General features: G+C 38.6%; 1 protein-coding gene across 3 annotated transcripts; it reads right to left on the reverse strand.

The window, feature by feature from the left end:
* Positions 1 to 890: 890 nt before the first annotated feature.
* Positions 891 to 15,980, reverse strand: marchf7 (membrane-associated ring finger (C3HC4) 7). 3 transcript variants are annotated; one of them, XM_039689219.2, is made up of 11 exons: positions 15,846 to 15,980; positions 13,725 to 13,921; positions 10,862 to 11,023; positions 10,140 to 10,305; positions 9,839 to 10,009; positions 6,843 to 7,938; positions 4,246 to 4,415; positions 3,818 to 3,921; positions 3,218 to 3,319; positions 2,307 to 2,355; positions 891 to 1,481 (listed from the first exon to the last, which is right to left on the reverse strand). In XM_039689219.2, the coding sequence occupies exons 2-11, from the start codon at positions 13,905 to 13,907 to the stop codon at positions 1,384 to 1,386; spliced, it is 2,301 nt and encodes a 766-aa protein (XP_039545153.2). In that variant the 5' UTR covers positions 13,908 to 13,921; positions 15,846 to 15,980; the 3' UTR covers positions 891 to 1,383. The 3 variants fall into 3 exon arrangements, with proteins under 3 accessions (XP_039545153.2, XP_039545154.2, XP_039545155.2); XM_039689220.2 differs by lacking the exon at positions 15,846 to 15,980 and adding an exon at positions 15,600 to 15,839; XM_039689221.2 differs by lacking the exon at positions 15,846 to 15,980 and adding an exon at positions 15,761 to 15,836.
* Positions 15,981 to 19,643: the final 3,663 nt, after the last annotated feature.

The following is a 19,643-nucleotide window of genomic DNA, read 5'->3' on the forward strand; positions in this document are numbered from 1 at the left end:
GGGGACGGTTCAGTAGGACTTTTGCTTCAGATCAGTTCGACAGCTGTTAACAAGAGGTAAAAACTATATAAATACTGTTCGTTTTCTCACACAAACCACTCGTTTCGTGTCTTAGGCCATCATACTTACATTCACCAGTCATTAAATCATGTTTAATTTAGACTTTTCTGTGCATGACCTTTGAGGCGGACCCCATACCTGCATTATATGACTGACAGACAACACTGGTTTGACCAAAAAATGTCAAAATTGAAAATACTGTGGAAACAAAGGCACCTACATCTTGGATGCCCTTGAGGTAAGCTAAACCATATCAAAAATTAGGCAACACTTTACAATAAGGTTAATTATTTAACATGTACAAAATGTGAACAATACTTCTTCAGCATTTATTAATCTTAATTACAACATTTACTAATACGTTATTCAAATCAAAGGTTGTATTAGTTAACATTAGTTAACAGCCTGTGAACCAACATGAACGCACAATGAACAGCTGTATTTGTATTAACTAACATTAACATGGATTAATAAACACTGTAACTAATGCATTGCTCATCGTTAGTTCATGTTAGTTAATGCATTTACTAATGTTAACTAATGAACCTTATTGTAAAGTGTTACCAAAAATTAATTTCAAAGTGAACCAACCCTTTAACAGAATCATTGTTTATTATCTCCAAGACGTCTGAAAGAGAGCAGATTTTTGTTTTGTGAGACATCAATTTATTGTAATAATTCAAGCAAATTACATAATTTTAATGTACAACATACAAACAGACTGTGGAAAAGGTCCTTTGTAAAGAGAAACTCTTGAAAGAAATGTGACCACATTTTGTCACTCACCTATTCTCCAAAAGAAAAATAAGAAAAACTGTTATTAAACAAAGGAAATTAAGGGTGTTATTTATTTTTTAAAATCATCAAGATATTGAAACCAAACATCACATCCTTCAAGCAGCCCTACTGTATAAATGAGCAGATGAACGTTCCTCAACTCCACCAGTTTAAGAACATGAATCTTCCAAGATCCTCTCTTTCCCCAAACCAGCTTCTAAGCATAGCTTTTTCCAAAAGCACTCACGGTGGTCAGAACACCGGACATTTTTTTTTAACTGAAAGCTTTAGAGTGCTCACCAATCTGATGCGAAACAAAAAAAATTAAATAATAAAATTCATAATAGGATCCCAAACATCTCCCATAAACTTGAATTAACTGCATATTATGAAAGCCTTGTGATAGGCTAGGGACAGTGGTTACGCTGGCAATCAGATGTTTGCTAAAGTCACTTTAAACAGGAGGACATAGGTTCGAAAACAGAAAGTGGGAGGAGACTGAGAGGCAAACTGCTAAGCCACGCCTCCTTCCTCCCCACCACCTGATTAAACCTCCTCCTCCTCCTCTTCATCCTCCAAGTCACAGAAGTCAATGGACGGTCTGCTGTCCTCCACCTCATCTTCATCAGATTCTGCATATGAACCTGAGTCCAAACATAAATAATCAGAAACATTAAAAGCTGAATTGGATGGAGGGAAAAATAAGGGACAGAAGAATCAAACGCAAGCAAGATTTTTAAACACAGAGGTATAGAGTGCCGAAGTTACGATGTCACTCTGTAGGCCAAAATGCGTAAGTGAGATAGCATTAGCACTACCGGTTCCCTCGCTCTAAAGTCTATGGGATTTTTGAATGGGTTTTTGCTAAATCGCCTGAAATGAGGTCTGTGGTGAACAAAGCCTCTAAATATTTTCACGTTTTGATCTATGACATAGAACACACAGTTATAACCAGATTGTGTGTTTTTTTTTTTATTTGTGTCTGCTTGTGTTTTTAAAAAAAACTTTATGTAGGCTTCAAAATGTATACATTTTGGATTAACTTGTAAAGATTATCTTGATAGACAAAACGTGTAAGGGTCACAACTCTTTGTTGAACACAGATTTTTTTTTACGATTTTCCAAAAGTCTATGGGGAAAATGCATTGCTTTTCGACCGAGGGAATCCACGCGCCGCTAACTTCCGAGTTGTCCTACAAAGTGAGGTCATCACTTCGGCACTCTATTGGTGATTCCCTCTGTGCATTCAATAGCCAAATATGACTATGTTAGTGGAATCAATAAATAAATGCCATGCAAACAAATCTTAAACTACATCCATTTTGCACATTTAATACCAGAACCAACACTGGGTTTTATAATCTATACTTACCCATGCATTTAAAAGGTGAAAAGTTTTATACAAATTAACTTACAAGATTCAAAGGTTTTATGGTTCAGGACCAAAATAAATAGAAATCACAACGTACTTTCAAGATTGTCCATGTGTTCATGTAGAGTTCTCGCCAAGTTGAAAAACTGAGCGAGAGGGGGAGAACGTTTTGGTTTTCATATCACAACATTAGCTTGCAATTAACACACTTATATTGTTTGATGCATCACAGGAGTCAAAGTATTGAACTTTAATAACAGATACAGGGTTCGTACAGATACTGTAAAAAGAATTTCTAGGACTTTGAAAGAGTATTTGACTTAAAAAAAAACTTTTGCTGATAATTTACTCACCCCCATGTCTTTCTTTCTTCAGTCGAAAAGAAATTAAGGTTTTTGATGAAAACATTCCAGGATTTTTCTCCATATAATGCACTTTACTGGTAACCAAACGGTTCAAGGTCCAAAAGACTGTTTCAGTGCTAACAGCAAATTGTTCAAAGGGCTTTAAACGATTCCAGACGATGAATAATGGTCTTTATCAAGCGAAACGAGCTTGATGTAAGCTCAAATGGTCGCCTTGCTCTGTTCTGTCATGCGTGTTTGTGATTCTCCTGTTCGAACTCGTTTATCAAAATGAATGAATCTTTTTTCGTGTCATTTGGTTCATTCAACGAACGAAATGAATGAACGAAATATAAATGACATTGCATATTATAATATTGGCATACTTATCGATAAAAGGTCTGATGGGGGTTTATTAGATGGGCTGCAGTGTTCATTTTGCATGAAACGGTTGTCTGCGTTTTTTCCGAGAATAAAAAAAAATATATGTATTTCATATATTTTGTATTTAAATAAGTCAAGCACTTTTCAAGTACTTCTTTGTAAATATATCTTGTTTTCAAGGACTTAGATTTCAAAGCCAAATTCAAGTATTTTAAGCACCTTGTATGAACCCTGCAGATAACACAATGAACAAAATACAGGAAAGACGTGGAAGGCTTACCCCAGCATCATTGACTGCACCCAGGACATCAGAAAACCTCTGCTCACACAGGTGCAGGAGCACCACCAGGTACAGCCCACAGCTGATGAACTCATACTCTGACTGAAGAATACAACACACAAACTACACTCAAAATATGAATCATACAACAAGTAGATGTGCTGAAAGCTCTGTAATAAGGAACATGTTCAGAGTCTGATCAATAGTGATGGGATTGTAGGATATGATTCTAAGGGGCAGTTCACACAGAAGTGTTTATCCATGAAAAGACGCTAGATGAACGTGTTTGACCATTACGCTAGCATCTCACACAACACCGTGTTCTAACAATGCAGTTCAAGTCACAACGCAGATGTAGGTGTCAGAGAGAAAGTGCAAATTGCTTTTTTCCCCCCTGCATTGGTCTGAAGATAAATTGCATGAGAAAATTGGGATTGAATTCTTAATTCCAGGCCTTAATTCCATGTAATAATTCTTGTTCCTCAGAGATCCATTCAAAATCACAACTAACTCGTAAAGCACTCGAGAATGCACAATTTCACACGAGTAGGTTCAATCTAAAAAATACAATGTGCTTGTATCTTGTTTTAATGCACTTACCCTTTCATGAGATCGATAGAGTTCATTGATGTCAAAGTTCTCAATATTTAGGTGCAGTTTTTCCTTACAAAGTTCACAGGTAGTGATGGCCTCCAAGTTAGAACCTGTGTATCAGAGCAGATATAAGACTATTTAAAAAAAAAAAAAAGCAGCCTAATTCACATCTTAACCAATTAAGACCACGAGTTTAATTCGTTTATTTGAGATTCTTCCCCGTCTTGTGATTTTCATACTTGTGAATTTGATAAGTCTGCTTTCACACTGTTATGCATTAGTAGTCTTTGACCAGCACAGGAAATGAACCCCAAATCCCTTTTGTCAGACTGATTTTGAAAACAGTTCCTTTCTCGGTGCACATCAAACGCATGAGCATACACGACTAGATAAACACCAAGTTTATTTCTGGCCTTAGGAAAAGACAGCCATACCAGAGCTGATTTTGGAGTGGAGCCACTTCTTAATGCAGTCCTGGTGCACATACTGCAGGCTGCCAGTGCACTTGCAGGGCTCGATCAGAGGGTTGGAACTCGACTGCTCCCCCATCTGACAGATTCGGCACAGATCACCCTCCTCCTCATCAGAATCCTCCAACAGAAGGCTAAAAGTAGGAAGAGGGTGTGGTTATAATCGGCAAACTAAAGTTTAGATCCAAGCCTACTTAAACACAACTTAACCAGCTAATCAGGATGTTCAGGATCAGGGCTTGACATTAACTTTTTGAGGCACTTGTCCTTCGCACAAGTAAATTTATGTTTAACTTGTCCATCCACAAAACTCTTGTCCGGGTAAAGATTTATAATTTTATCAAGGGCTGCACGATTTGGGGAAAATGTCATATTGCGATTATTGAGGTCAATATTGTGGTTGTGGTATGCAATTGCGATATAATAAACAAATGGTTTCATGAGCCAACTTGTTTGGTTCTATACCAAATGCACACACAGATTAGTGATAATTCTGAAATTAGCAATAACAACTAAATGATTGATAACACCTATAATGATCAAAAAGCTATTGATGTCTGGATAAAAATTAACGGTCTAACAGGTAGGACATACACAGAAATTGAATAAAGTTATCAAACAGTCTCCGCTGCATAAATTATAAATTATATATAGACTACTCCTTATTAAAGCTACACAAGTTCTTTAGTCAAGAGCAGTAAGTAATTTTCTCTGTTCCCTTTGTTCTTTCATTAACTTTACCAGTGGTGGAGGAAGTACTGAATCTCAGTACTTAAGTAAAAGTACAAATACCCAGATAAATATTTACTTTAGTAAAAGTAGAAGTAACACAATGACAACCATACTTAAGTAAAAAGTAAAAAGTACTTTATTTTAAATGTACTTTAAGTATTAAAAGTAAAAGTACTTGCATAACAATTTATTATCTTAATGTCTATTTTCTAATGATTAATAAAACATTTAATTCTAACTCATTCAACCTAATAGCCTACTCCTATAATGATGTTCAATAATGATGGAAAAAAACGTCACCATTTCTGAAACAAGCTTGCAATTAGGCAATATCATGCTTATCCTTACTATATGTTAATATGTTTGGCAGTAAACGCGATTCATTTATGGTGTAATTCTGAACCTCTTGGCTTGCCATAATCCTAACCAAACCAAACATATATTACACACGGTGTGTTTCCTATGCACGTAAAAACAAATTTTCGCGTATGAGTTGCACGATAAACACTCTGCGTGTGAGACGCATTTAGTGTGACCGGCCGTGCTGTTGATATACTGCCGGGTTGATATACTGTATCTATGGCAACCAAACGTCACTGGTGTAAGGGTTAGACCACTAGGGGGCGCCATCTGCCCAAATATATCTGCGTCTCATTTCACGTTAAAGGGTGCCATGTGCGTTGGATATTTACGCTTTTGCAAAAGCGTCCGATATGGCGCTTTAGGATGAGAACGGGCTCGACGGTCAGATTACGTTTTGGCAGGGGAAAAACTGATCAGAAAATGTAACGAAAATGTAACAGAAGTTGTAGAAATGTAGTGGAGTAGAAAGTATAATAATTGCTGCAAAATGTAACGAAGTAAAAGTAAAAAGTAGGCACTATTTATTGTACTTAAGTAAAGTAAAGATACGTGAAAAATGTACTTAAGTAAAGTAACGAAGTATTTGTACTTCGTTACATTCCACCACTGAACTTTACTGACAGAACGCTTTATTGGTAGCTGGCCCTTTAAGAGCAGCTGCTGTGGACAGAGACGCGGATCTCACACGCGCCTCATTCTCTCACGAGTCACAACTCTTCATCTCCATCAAAAGACTGCTCTTATGTTATGAAGATACTCGACAAATGACATTTTGGCTTAATTGTGTGTGTTGATGTTCGTTCAAGCGCGAAAGAGAACTTCTGGCGCGCGGTCTGTGTATGCGAATTATACTGGCGCGCGTCATTCTGTGAGTCACATTCAGGACATTCACAGGCCGCGCGAAAAATGCGTTCGTTTCAAATCAGTAAAATTAAATCTGTAAAATAGACGTAACGAGTGGCACATAACGTGAAGTAACATGGCATTTTATTTTGTCTGATATTTAACTTGTCTGGTCGGACAACTAATTTTCTCTTCTACTTGTCCTACAAAAAATCCACTTGTCCCGGACAAGCCTTAATGTCGAGCCCCGAGGATTAACGTTACTAGAAACTTCCAGGCAGGTATGTAGGAGCAGGTGGAAGCTAAACTATATCCTTGTTATAGTTATCGCCCATGCCATGGTGTGAACTTTAATGTGTAGTCAGATTTACCATTGTTCTGTGAATTTCCTCTGGTAAAATCCAGTATTTCAATAGTAATCTACACGATCTGGGCAAGGTGAAATATTTCCCTACACAGATTTGACATTGACTAACAGAAAGCTGCTTGGTTTAAAAGTGACTTCTGAAGGAGTTGTACTGCACTCTTGACTATGGTCTTATTTTCCTTGCAATGTTTTTTAAAACATACACACAGAACATTCTACACAATAAAGAACTAGATAGATCAAATTGCCCTCTGACCTCTCCTGAATCTTTCGCAGTCTCTCTGGGTCTCTGGAGGGGGCGGGCTTGTCTTTTGCCTGCTCATCAGTTTGACTCCTCCCCTCAGCTCCTTCTCCCACACCAATAAGTACATTCTCAGGCATACGGAAGAGCGGGCTGGTCATCACCCGGCCAATGCCATGACTCCGTCCAGCCAGACGGATTCCGTCCTGCAGTAGCGTTGCAGAAAGACCCGAGGCTCCAGAAGAGGGTGCTGCTGTAGCACCCTCTGAGGACTCATCTTCATCATCATCGTCATCATCATCATCATCATCTTCACAATATGTGCCTTGTTCAGGCGTTTTACTGCCATCTCGGCTAGGGAATTGGGGTGAACGATGAGGGCCTATTCGGGCACTTTCGTCACGCCCCTCCCTCCTGCGACGAGAGAACAATGGGGTACAGCGGTTCCAGTTGAGCCAGGACAGTCCCGCTTGTGGCCGGAGCGATCCCTGTTCGGACCCTACATCAGCGCTCTCTCTGACGGGGGCGAGAGATGGTCCGCGTCTGCGCAAGAACGAAAACGCCTGAACGGGGTCTGAATTCCTCAGCTCGGCTTCCAAATTTTCTCTACTGACTGGAGGAGGGGCTTCAGAGGGCGGGGCTTCATCTGGGCTAGAGTCAAATGACCTTGAATCAGAGGCAGAGCTGGCGGTGGAGTTTGACTCCTGACTGGAGCGTCGGGAGAAAAGTCGAGATAGCAGGCGTCTGGTTGTTCGCCTGCCGTCTGAGTCGCCGCCATTCTGAGCAGGAAGTGGAGTGGGGCTAGGTGAAGGTGGGCTGGAGCTGGAGCTACAGCTAGTAAGGGGTGTGTAAGGGGTGGAGCTCCAGGATGAGAGGTGGGATGGGTCCGACACAGAGGTGGAGGTTCTGGTGGAACTAGTGCGTGTATCGCGAGAGAACGGACCAGACTTGTAATCTGTGGTCAGCCTGTGGGAGCTGCGCTCCAGAGGAGAGGGGAGGTACTCGTTTTGGATACGGCGACTAGATGAACTGTTCTCTCTGTAGGATGAGTACTGGCTCTCTTTGGGTCGAGCACCTTGTGCATAGGTGGATGTAACACGCTCTGAACGGTCTAAAGCACAAAAAGAAATGTATAGTTACCTTGATGGGCAACAACCTTACACATACTAATGAGGGCATAAAATGTAAGAAGAAATGGCAAGATTTTCAAGATATCAAAAATATAATAGCCTCAAATTAATTTTAAATAAAGCAGTGTTTTAATCCTGTATGTTCTAAAGAACATGACTTGCGGTGCAAAACAGAAATAGTCAGATGACCAGAGCAACATTTGAGAAACTATATTGGTAATTTGGTACCATGATTTTTCTTTTCAGAGTACTGTATAAAGCCACGTTTCCACTGCAATTTCCAGGAACTATTTGTCCCAGGAACTTTTTTCACTGACCGCTTGCTTACTGCGTTTACACAGCGTACTAAAGTACGGGTACGGGGCGGGAAGATTATAGTGACGTTGAACTGCGTGCGACTGCTATTCCTAGCTTGCGCGTTTGTTTTGAGTTTTGTATGGAGGAGATTCAAGCTTTGCTGCTTTTGTGTGCGATTGGTTAACTAACGTGGTAATTAACAAAACGGCAGAAAAGAGACGAGCACCCAAAGCATATTCAGAAAGCTCGTAATGCTAGATATAAAAGTAGACGTTTGTTATCAGCGGACATCGACCGCGAGATGGACGCGCGCCATCGGGCAGAAAGAATAGCGTGGTAAGAACCAATCAGCATGTTCAGCGCACAAGTCCCACCCCGAAAGTTCCTGAACTCTGAAAAAGTACTACCTCACCAGCAGGGACTTTCTGGGGGGGAAATTTTTACCCGGAACTTCATTTAGACCCTGGTTCCTGCGGTGTAAACACACCGAGGCGAGTACCACCCCAAAGTTCCTGGGGAAAGTTCCTGCGGTGGAAACGCGGCTTAACACAACTTAATAGTACACATTACAATGTAAAATAAAAATGATACATTTATAAAAACTAAAGCAAGCATTATCTGCAAAATTATTTGTCTGCATTCAATGTTTTCATTTTGGGCAATATCCCAAAATGCATATAAAAATACATGGATAAAAACTTGAAAAGTTTAAAGTCATCCAATTATGCCTTGAACCACTTAGAGGAAAAAACATTATAGAAAAAGGAGTGGACTAGAGTGGTAGTGAATGAATGCGTCTGCGTTTTCGTATAGAAACGGAGAATTTAAACGAATACGATCTCCGATTCTCCGTTCAAACCAACGTTTTATCTGCGGATTAGAATTAATCTTCGTCCACATTAAAACAACTGAAAACGCGGATCACCTGACCATTCACCTACACTGGGCATAAATGGTGGCTGACGAATCAGGAAAGGATACGTTATGACCGATGACACCCAATCATAGAGCCAAGCGTGAGCCTCTACGTCAGCGTTTCTAAAATCCTCCTTTTCCTGTCTTCATACGCCTTATTCACGGCAGCGCCATCTTTGATTTTTAATGAGAATGAAAGCGAGGCTGTGAGGGATAGACATGCATCTCTTCAATGGGCTGTACTGTTATTTACTGTGTTTTCGGATTGTTCTGCTCATGAAACACTGGAAAAATATCTTTCCAAGAAATTTTAGCTGACAAAAAAACTCCCGACAATATGAGCTGTGAAAAATTGTAAGTAATCTAGGAGCTTTATTCAGCTTTTTACAGCGGATGCCATTGGAAACACGGTAAGTCTATCCCCAACAGCCTCACTTTCATACCTGTCATGGCGCTGCTCTGAATAAGGTCTATTAAAACACCCTCCGGAGATTCAAAACGCAAAACGGAGCTCCAGCGTTTCTAATCTTCTCCGTTTAGGTCTTCGTTTTTTCCGTTTTAGTCTGGTCGAGAGGTGCAAACGTAGCAAAAGGTCTCCGTTTTTAAAGAAAACGCAGTAGTGTGGACGGGGCCTGTTTAAAATGTAACCGAGTACGTGTGTGCACATACATGATGAAGATGTCAGTCCACTAGGCCGGTAACTAGACTCCCCTAGAGAGGTCAGTCCTAAATCCCCCCTCTTCTCCCAATCCCTGCGGGCCCAAGGACCCTCTGATGGAGTGGATGAAGATGATGATGAGGATCTAGATGAAGGACTAATGGTGGTTTTCCACGGAGAATCTAAACAAGAGACAAGAGCAATGTGTTAACACACCATACATCCATACACCATATAACTATACTAACTACAGTATTTGGACACTTAGGACACATTTAAAATGTCTACAAAATACTTTTTACGGTGACATACGTCCTAAAGTAGAGTAGGAGTTGGCTAGGCTGGTGGGTTTAGATGTGGATGGGGATCTGGAATTTCCTGCTCTATTTGTGTAAGAAAGTTTTGCTCTTTTTGACTCTGTGTCTTGAGCTTTGCCAAGAAGTCCACAGTAGGTTCCCAGTCTCCTCTCAGAGTCCGTCTGAAATGCAAATGCACAAACAGGCAGTCAAATGTCATAAATCCAGACCACAAAAGAGCCAAATTCTGCTTAAATCTGATATTTTGGTAAATTTGTTTACATACAAATGTGGCCCATATCAGACACCGGTCAATACTCAATGACTTTTTCATTATAACAGCATTAAATTTAATATTTAAATGCACATATTTTGCCACTATGAAACTAAAAGAACTTCAGACAACCAGTCATACAGCTATGCACAAGCTTTAGACACTTTCTCATGGTTCAAAACACTACAACTATATTAAAATAAGGGAGGGAGACAAAACAAAGAAAAAAAGAAAACAAGTCAGACTTGAAGCAAAAAAATGTTAAAATCTGATTACATAGTCATCTAAAAATTCCAATGCTACTAATAGCAATAAAGAGACAGTTTTTTATATAATTATAGTTTTAAGTTAATAATAATTAAGTTATTAAAAAGCACATTATATAAAATAGATCAAATATAATTATGTGTGAGCGTGCGTACATACATTACATATCGACAAAATCATATTGACAAAATATTTACAATTCTGCCTCTGTCCCCACTGGTGGATTCGGTCCATGATCGATCATGGGCAGATGAAGAAGAGGAAGAGGAGGAAAGGGAGATGGGAGTAGAGAGCTTCCAGTTGGAGTGACGGCTTTCAGTTGAACTGTAACCTCTTGACGAGCTCAGCAGACGGGAGCTCTGGAACACACAGGAAACATGAGAAATGAACACATGGACGTCAGAACATAAACGTCACAGGAAGAGATTAAATGATTATTGACTCATTCAACTATTGTTTATTCAACATCATAAAAGAGAAGTATGGGCCAAGATTTAGACTAAAAACAGCCAACCACAAATTCTCTTCAAATAGTTTCCTTCCTCAAGCATATGGGTGGTTTGCTGCTTTGTTATGATGCGAAATGGCAGTGGCAAACTATATATGGACGAGCTGATGATGGCAATTTTGTTTAATGTCCATTTAAATGCTGGCTAATGTAATGATGTAGCCAAGTTATAAGAACTTCCAAAAAAAAAAAACTCTGGAGTGTCAAAAACAACTCTGGGAGCTTCAGTAACTGTATCTAACACGACAGACCTTGACAGGTTCATGAGATACACCGGGGCCAGGAATCTAGTGTGCACTAAAAAAAGCCCAGTGAACCAAGGCAGTGTAACACGAAGATCTTTCCACAGCCTCAGCAGCACGAGGAAAATTAGATGCTAATAGAGTTAGCACACCGATCGCCATAGTGCCTCTTCTAGAGCCTTAGGTTAACATTTAGCTATATATTGTATATAAAGCAATTAATTACCCAATAACACTACATAAAACAGAAGCTGGCGCTCTGTAAAGCATAACAACAGTTTGTGTTCAATTTTTTTAAACACTTTTGTATCCATTAACAAAGTATTAGATGTCTAACTTTCAAAAAAACTTTTATTTGTATATGTCTAGTTATGTTAAAAGGCTTACATGCCCTGAAACTTTGTACGTAATTTGATAGTATTTTTTAAGCATAGCAAAAATGCAGTGCTGGGCATTAAAGGGTTAGTTCAGCCAAAAATTTCAATGCTGTCATTAATTACTTCAAAGCTACAATATGTAATAAAAAAAATAAATAAATTTTTTTTTTTTTTTAGTCACCTTTAGGGATCACTAACTACTTACAATAAGGAAGGCATAGGTTGATGACGCAGTGATAAGCGGAATGATGGGACTTGCTGTCATGCTGATGGATCTCATGTTTATGGATGAGTGAAAACAGTCATGTTTTTTAACATGACTGAGCGATGAAGCAGGTCGCGATTGCTAATAAGAGATAGATACACCGCCGCGAGTCCAGCGGATTTAAAGGACATTTAATTCTGCCAAACTACCCGCAAGTGCTGAATTAATACTCAGAAAGGTCAGTTTATTTGACGAATTAAACGTGAGGTAATGCATCACCGTTTCATTTGGTCTAATGTTACAATATCATATAAACAGCATTTCAGTGTCTTGAAAGTTATAATGTTATTCTATGAGCTAGTTTGTTTGCTATATGAGACTAGCATTAAGCTAGATCAACATTAACACACTGATCATATTCTAACATCCCATGTTGAGCTATATAACATTGATCTGTTTATGTACATTTGCTCACCTGTCTAATAAAGTACATGCAAGCGGGCACTTTTTAAAATTGTGAATTTCTCGTCATTTACAAATTCTTGGAACCATTTAGGATAATGGAAGTACACAATTGAAAGAAATACATACACTGTGCTGGTTCCAAAAGTGGTTTTTGGATATTTTGATGCAAAATGTGACACTGGTGGTTTAACCTAAATTTTATGAAGCGACGCATGTGCTTTGTTTCTGAAAAAAAATATTTATAGAATTGTGAACTCCTCTATATTTAGAAAATAATATTATCCAAAGCACATTCACGGAAAAAACTTCCTGTCTTAAAGACAACATTTATGCGTCGTGGGGCTACTGGTGGATTGAAGGTCAATAATGTCGTAAATAGTGGAAAATTGATTGAAAATTGAAAATGATGTTTTTTGTGCAAACAAAGCATTCGTGTCACTTGAGTCATATGGATTATTTTAATGATGTCTGTCCTATTGTTCTGGACCTTGAATGTGTAAATTGCGTTGCTCCCAATGGAGAGACTGAAAGCTCACAGATTTTATCAAAATATCTTAATTTGTGTTCTGAAGATGAATGAAGGTTTTACAGGTTTGGAATGACATGAGGGTGATTAATTAAGGACAGATTTTTCATTTTTGGATTAACTTACCCATTATGGGTCAAAAAACATTTCTATTGTTCTCATACAATGGATCCTAATCAATAACTGGTACACAATTTGCTGAGTTTTCTGAGTGTTTTTTTCATTGTCGATTTATTTATTTATTTTTTGCTTCATGAATAATGCAGAACCGGTATTTAATAGCTGTGTATAGTGAAATTTCATGACTGTATCCTTTTCATGACTGTATCCTTACTGTCATGAATATAAAACTTTCACATACTTTATCAATGTGATAACATTTTATTAACCCTAAACGCCCTGTGTGGCATTTTACAACTTTTATTATTATTATTAATAAATTTAAAATGTATTATTATTAGTAATAAAACGAATACATGAATATGATTGCTTTGGGTCACTGAGGGATAATCTAGGCTTTCTATGGCAACCAATATCATATCACAGACGCGGTCAATAAAACTACGAAACCTGTAACACTCCTTTAACTACACTGGGTTAAACAGGAACAACATATGGATTTCTGGGTGACTGGTTCAGCAAAAGGAGGTGACGTTAGTGATCTAGTGAAAGAGACTTAAGCTACACTGCTGTGGGTGTGAACAGACATTATGGAAATGAATGTGTGACTGTAATACCTGATAGTCTGAGTCTAACTTGACAGAAGCTTCCCTGCTGAAGCGATCTCTTCCCAAGACGCTCCCTCTGCCATAAAGCCGACTCGCACTGAGCGCTGAAGATGAAGAGGACAAGGAGGAGGGTGATGACAACGAGGAAGAGCTGGAGACAGCAAACGGAAAACGACGAGACTTCGAATCCATCTCTGAACTGTACCCTGAGAGACAGACACACACATAACGTTTCAGCCGCATACCTATGACAGTAGTCACCGCTAAATTGAAATTCCATTTAAAAACAGGATTGGTAATGATTCATTTTAGGCATGTCTTTTGTCATGTACTTCCATTACCGTATGAGTGAAAACATTCCTCAGGTTCAGAGAAGTATAACGGTGAACCTGAAGAATGGTTTTACTGCTATAAAAACCACACTGGTAATCAGTTTACTGGCCCAGAGTTGTCAGACATACCTGATTTTACTACTAATTAGTAACCCAGTCATCTTCCTTAAATGTACAGGGAATATGGAGCACCTCTACCGGTCATCATAACAAACTTTTTAAACCCCTTCATACTGCACCCTTCATCAAACCATCTATAAATACCCTCTCCTCTACTGTTGAGTATCAAAATAGCAGCTTCCTGCAATGAAAGCTCTCTGCTGTATGTCAAGCTTTTTCCAAATCACATTTGCCAAGTGAGAACGCTGCTAAACTTAACCTGAAGGCATGAAAGCACTGCTTCAGTCAGGTGTCAGACAGAAAAAGAGCAAGTTAGAAAGGGAATATTACAGGCCAAAACCTGTACTTGAAATGTATAAGCTACTCATTTTGATCCAGAATGCTGTAGCAGAAACACTTACTGCACCAAGCCATTTAGATTGATATGCAGTTATTGCATCATTTAAAACTTTCTGAATGTATATATTGTATTCTGAAGCCATACGGCAGCTTTGTTTGAGAAAAAGGCTGAAAATTGTTGTCTTTATTTACTTTCTTTGCGTGGAAATGAGAAGACAGTCTGGTAAACTTCTCCTTTTGTGTTTGACAGAAGAAAGAAGACCATACAAGGAACTAAAAATGCATATTTTGAAAATGGGTTGGGGGGGGGGATACTTTTATATAAAAATTATTTATGCATGTTTGAGGTACATTTTCGTAGATCAACATCCCCACTTCACATTTGCAAAAGCCGTCTTAGTAATAAAAGTAAATGAAAAGAAAAACATTAACATCAAGGCGTGTATGTAACAGAAGACACAACAAGAAGTTAAACGCCCATGTGCTAAACCCTCTGGCTTTGTTCACCGATTATGCAACCTGTGCATGAACATTTTGTTAAACCAAACCCAGACTTGTACCCTCAACAAAATCACAATAGATAGTAAGTTACACCTATAAAAATAATAGACATTTAAGTTACTGCTTCCAACCATGCATTTCTTTCTTTTGAGTTTCCTAAATGTAGTTTCGTATCACAATATGCTCTTTCCAGATTTCAGGGATGTGCATCGACAATATTTTAAGTGCCAACAAGTTTAAATTTGACTCATGAATGATACTTTGGATCAAAATGGTAGTCTATAAACATTGACCTCTCAAAATGTATTTCGTTCAATTCCAGTTTGGTGCTCTTGTTTGAACTTGACAGGACAAACAGCAGGATTATGATTGTAAACCACAGCTGAGGCATATCAAACTGGCGAGATGTCAGTGATTTGCATTAGCTCAGCACAGCTCTCGAGTTACAAGTAAGTTACATTAAAAGACAAATGGCTCATAGAGGAGGTAAACACGGAGTATTTATCCCGTACAAAAGCTTTCGCTCCCAATAAATCACTGATTTAACCCAGCGCGTTCAACACAGGACATGTTCGTGACATGCACAACTGACCCGTTAAACTACGCATGTGATCCCAGGAGTCAGTCGCATTAATAACCCAGCAGTCTGCCAGATGTCTAGGCCTTGTTTTTGTTAACCGGGACACTTCGTAAATACAAGAATAAATCTCGTTTGCTAAACGAATGCAATTAATCCGTAAGCGTTTACATTACCACTTAACAAACGCGATCCGTTAAAGAGTACCAAATCTCATCGTGTTAAAATGCTCCAGATGGCATCACTTCCGTATGCACTCACCTCTGATTTTCCGTCTCTCTGCCTTTATTATTAATGGCGTCCGTGTGTTGATATAGGGAGGGTCACGTGGTTTAAAGTGTAAGAGGACACCCGCAGGAAACGCGTATCGCCGCTCGCGGAGGCTGATTGACAGCCGCACTAGCGAGTGAACGGAAGCGTAGCGAAATACGTCCCGCCCTCTTGTCTGTAAAGATGCCTGTGAACTATAACAACAAAATGATGTGTTAGGTTGTAAAACCTACATGCTATTTGACATTTCCATTGATTCTACGCAGCAATACTGCCGTATTAGCGCCCACTGAAAACATGTATTAGCTAAATGAACTCATTGTGTAGTCTAAACATTTCCCTGCAGATGGTTTACATTTATTTTGCACATTTTTGTCCACTCTGTTACAATTTGAAGCAAAAGACAGAAATGTAGGCCTATTAATAAGCAAATTTAGTATTAAAGACTCTTGTTGTGTGTGTGTGTTGTTATCAACATCAACTTTTATATACAGTTGTAATCAAAATAATTAAAGTATATCAGGTTTATTAGCAAAATTTACAGACTTACAGCTGTTTCCAATGAACAAATCAAACAAAAGTAATTGAAATAGCTCAGAAACAAATGTGGTTACCCAAATTCAACTGAACATGCAACTTTTAATGACTTCTGCAGTCTCAAATGTATTCAACCCCTTCATGGCAAGCATCTTTAGTACTTAGTAGAACACCCTTTTGCTGGTAATGACCTGCTGCAAACAAGATGTATAACCAGACACAAGCATCTGGCAGCATTTCTGAGGAATATTAGCCCATTAATTCCTCATGAGCAATGGCCTCCAGTTCAGTAATACTTGGGTTTGCGTGCTGCAACCGCCTTCTTCAAATCCCACCAGAGATTTTCTATATTTGAAGGGTAGACTGTAAAAAATAGAGTTAAAGTCAGGTAACTGATGGCCATGCAAGAATCTTCCAAGACTTCTTCTGCAACCAAGCCTTTGAGATACTAGTGCAATGCCTGTGCAAAATCTGTTTTTGTTTGTTTTTAGTAATTGTTAGGTTTTATATGTTTGAGTTGCTGAATAGCCTAGCCTACTATTACACAGGAGCCTAAACTCTGAGAAAATGATACCGTTAAGCGCAACAGAATAACACATAATATTCAGAATTAAACAGTGTGGCTATCTGACTTACAGATTCAGTTAACATCCACAAATGAATAAGCATGGCGATTCAGGGGAGGTTCAGACCTGGGCTAGAGCAGGCTACACAGTGAACTCTGAGAAAACGCTACGCTTGAGCAAACAGTTTGTGAATAGGCTACTACAAATGATAGTGAATAAAATATAATATTCAGATATTTTTAAACCACAACCCTCTAATGTCAGAATGTTTATTTTGGGGAGTGGCCACTCAGTGTGCATTGGCCAGCGGCAAAAGCCAATGTGTGCTTCTTTTACCGATATATTTACCGATATATTTTGCATTTCTAAATATGCTTATTTTTAGAAATGATCATTTTCCTGTTGGAAGGTCCAATGATGTTGGCATGATGTTTTCTCCTAGGATTTCCTGATAGTTCTATGAATCCATCGAGGATGCAAAGCAGCCGCAGAGCATCACCGAGCCATCACCATGCTTATTCTCTTCAGCATTTGCTTCATTCTTCTTCCTGCAGACATACCGCTAATCCATAGGGCCGAAAAGTTCCCGTTTTATTTCATCGCTCCACAGAACAGAATGCCAAAACTTCTGTGGCTTATTTAAATGATTTTGAGCAAATTGGAGCTGCCTTTACTTGTGCTTTTGGGTCAGTAATGGAGTTACCCACACTACTTGTGGTCTTTGCACTTGACCACTTGTCTACTTGCATCACGTATTTCCTCTTTTTAGCCCAAATGTTTCAAGTAGGTGTAAAGACTGCAAATGTGTGTAGAACTTTTGATTACTCGATGGGACACACTTACAGTCTTGCAAAAAATGGCAAGTGTTTACAGAGCTTTCATTTACCAAATTTTCAATACTTTGCATTTTAAAATAAACGTCCATCTGTTCAGTAGTCGCTATGTAACTAACAGAGGACATGAATTTAAAAAGTGATAAAAACAGTTGCAAGTGTTGAGGCCAACACATACCATACTCATCTTTGCACCAAATAAAACAAGCAACACTTAATGTGTCTATTACCAAATTACATGCATCTAATTCATTTAAATTACAGTGGAATGTTTTCCTCGACATCTCGCGATTTCGGGGGCACATGAGTTCCCAAACATAATGCATGATGGTACATGCTTTAGAGTTTAATGTGCATTGCACTGCACTGCACTTTCCACACTTTTAAGACATGGGACATTCTTGCGCACTTACTTCCTGTGGCGTGCACGCACCCTCAAGTGGCCAAGACCGCAAGTTTGGGTATTTAGACAAAGCAGAAACCACATGTGTTTAGTACGCGCCTTTCTGTGCATGCTGAAACCTAAGTGCCTGTTGCCACCAAGTCTTGCTCCAGATCTTTTGCAGTCACTCAAGGGTTTTTCTGAACCTCTCTTCTCAGTGATCTGGTTGCAGCAATTGATAGCTTTCTTTCTCTTTCCCGTCCAGTGTAACCACCGTTCTTTTAACTTGCGAACTATGCCTCTGACGTTGTCTCTAGGAACATTTAGTTCCTTCACTGTTCCTACTCCTTCACACTTTTTATATCCTGTTCCTTGTTTGTGAAGGGCGATGATATCTTCTCTTAAAAGTAGGCCTACATTGTGTGATTTTTACCCCCATCTAGCGGTGAAAAGGTATATGACCATCCAGTGAATATTAGTTTCTGTTCCTCTCAATTCTGATTTCGTTTTAACTCCTATGGTGGCCAATGTAGTCCAAGATTAACATGGCTTCCAGTTCGACCTCGTCCATGAGTGTTAACTCAAACGTAAACGCGAAAGGCGAAGCTTGAATTAACGGTTATGTCCCTCTTTGGCTAATGTACTTTCAAGATGGAGGGGCAACATGGCGACCGACATTAGAACCCCTTACCCGTATGTATTCTCAATGTTGGCATATTATACACTCACGAGAATACTTTATTACTTGAACGAACTAAATATACATTAATGAGCACATATATTTTTGAAAGAACGAAGAGTTACACAGTGTAGCTTTAACTTTTTGGACCAATCTTTTGACTTAGCCATATGTCTAACATGCATTTGAATATGACACTCAACAAACCTAGCCAGTTCAGGTATTTAATGTGTTCTAGCTTAAGCACAACTGGTGCAACTAATGAAGCCCTTGATTAGTTGCATCAGGTGTGCTTGAGACAACACCTGTTTTGCAGATTTGATTCAATTTTTCAAAATCATTAAAAGTTGCATTTTCAGTTGAATTTGGGGAAACCACTTGAAAAATTTGTTGTGTTGAATTATTTCAATTACTTTTGTTTGATTTATTCAATGCAAACAGCTGAAAGTCTGTAAATGTTACCAATAAACCTGGCAATGGGGATTGAAGAACTGTTTATAAATATATTTTTTTTCATCTTGATCTTTTTAAAATTGTTTTTTAAGTGTTACATCTATTTAAAATTAATTACATATATGTTTTGTTACTCTGCATGAATAAAAAAAATACATATTTACTGCACTGTATGTATGTATAAGTAAATTTCTAATAGAAAACACAACTGAAGATCTTACAAAGTGAATCCAGGCTGTAAATTGACTCCTTGAAAAAAACAAAAAAAAAAAAAAAACATCAAGCTTTTAAAAATGTTGTGATTATTTTAATTATTATTTATATAGAATTTTGTCTACA

The sequence above is a fragment of the Pimephales promelas genome, chromosome 8, assembly GCF_988280905.1.
Source record: "Pimephales promelas chromosome 8, fPimPro1.hap1.1, whole genome shotgun sequence".
NCBI lineage: Eukaryota > Metazoa > Chordata > Actinopteri > Cypriniformes > Leuciscidae > Pimephales > Pimephales promelas.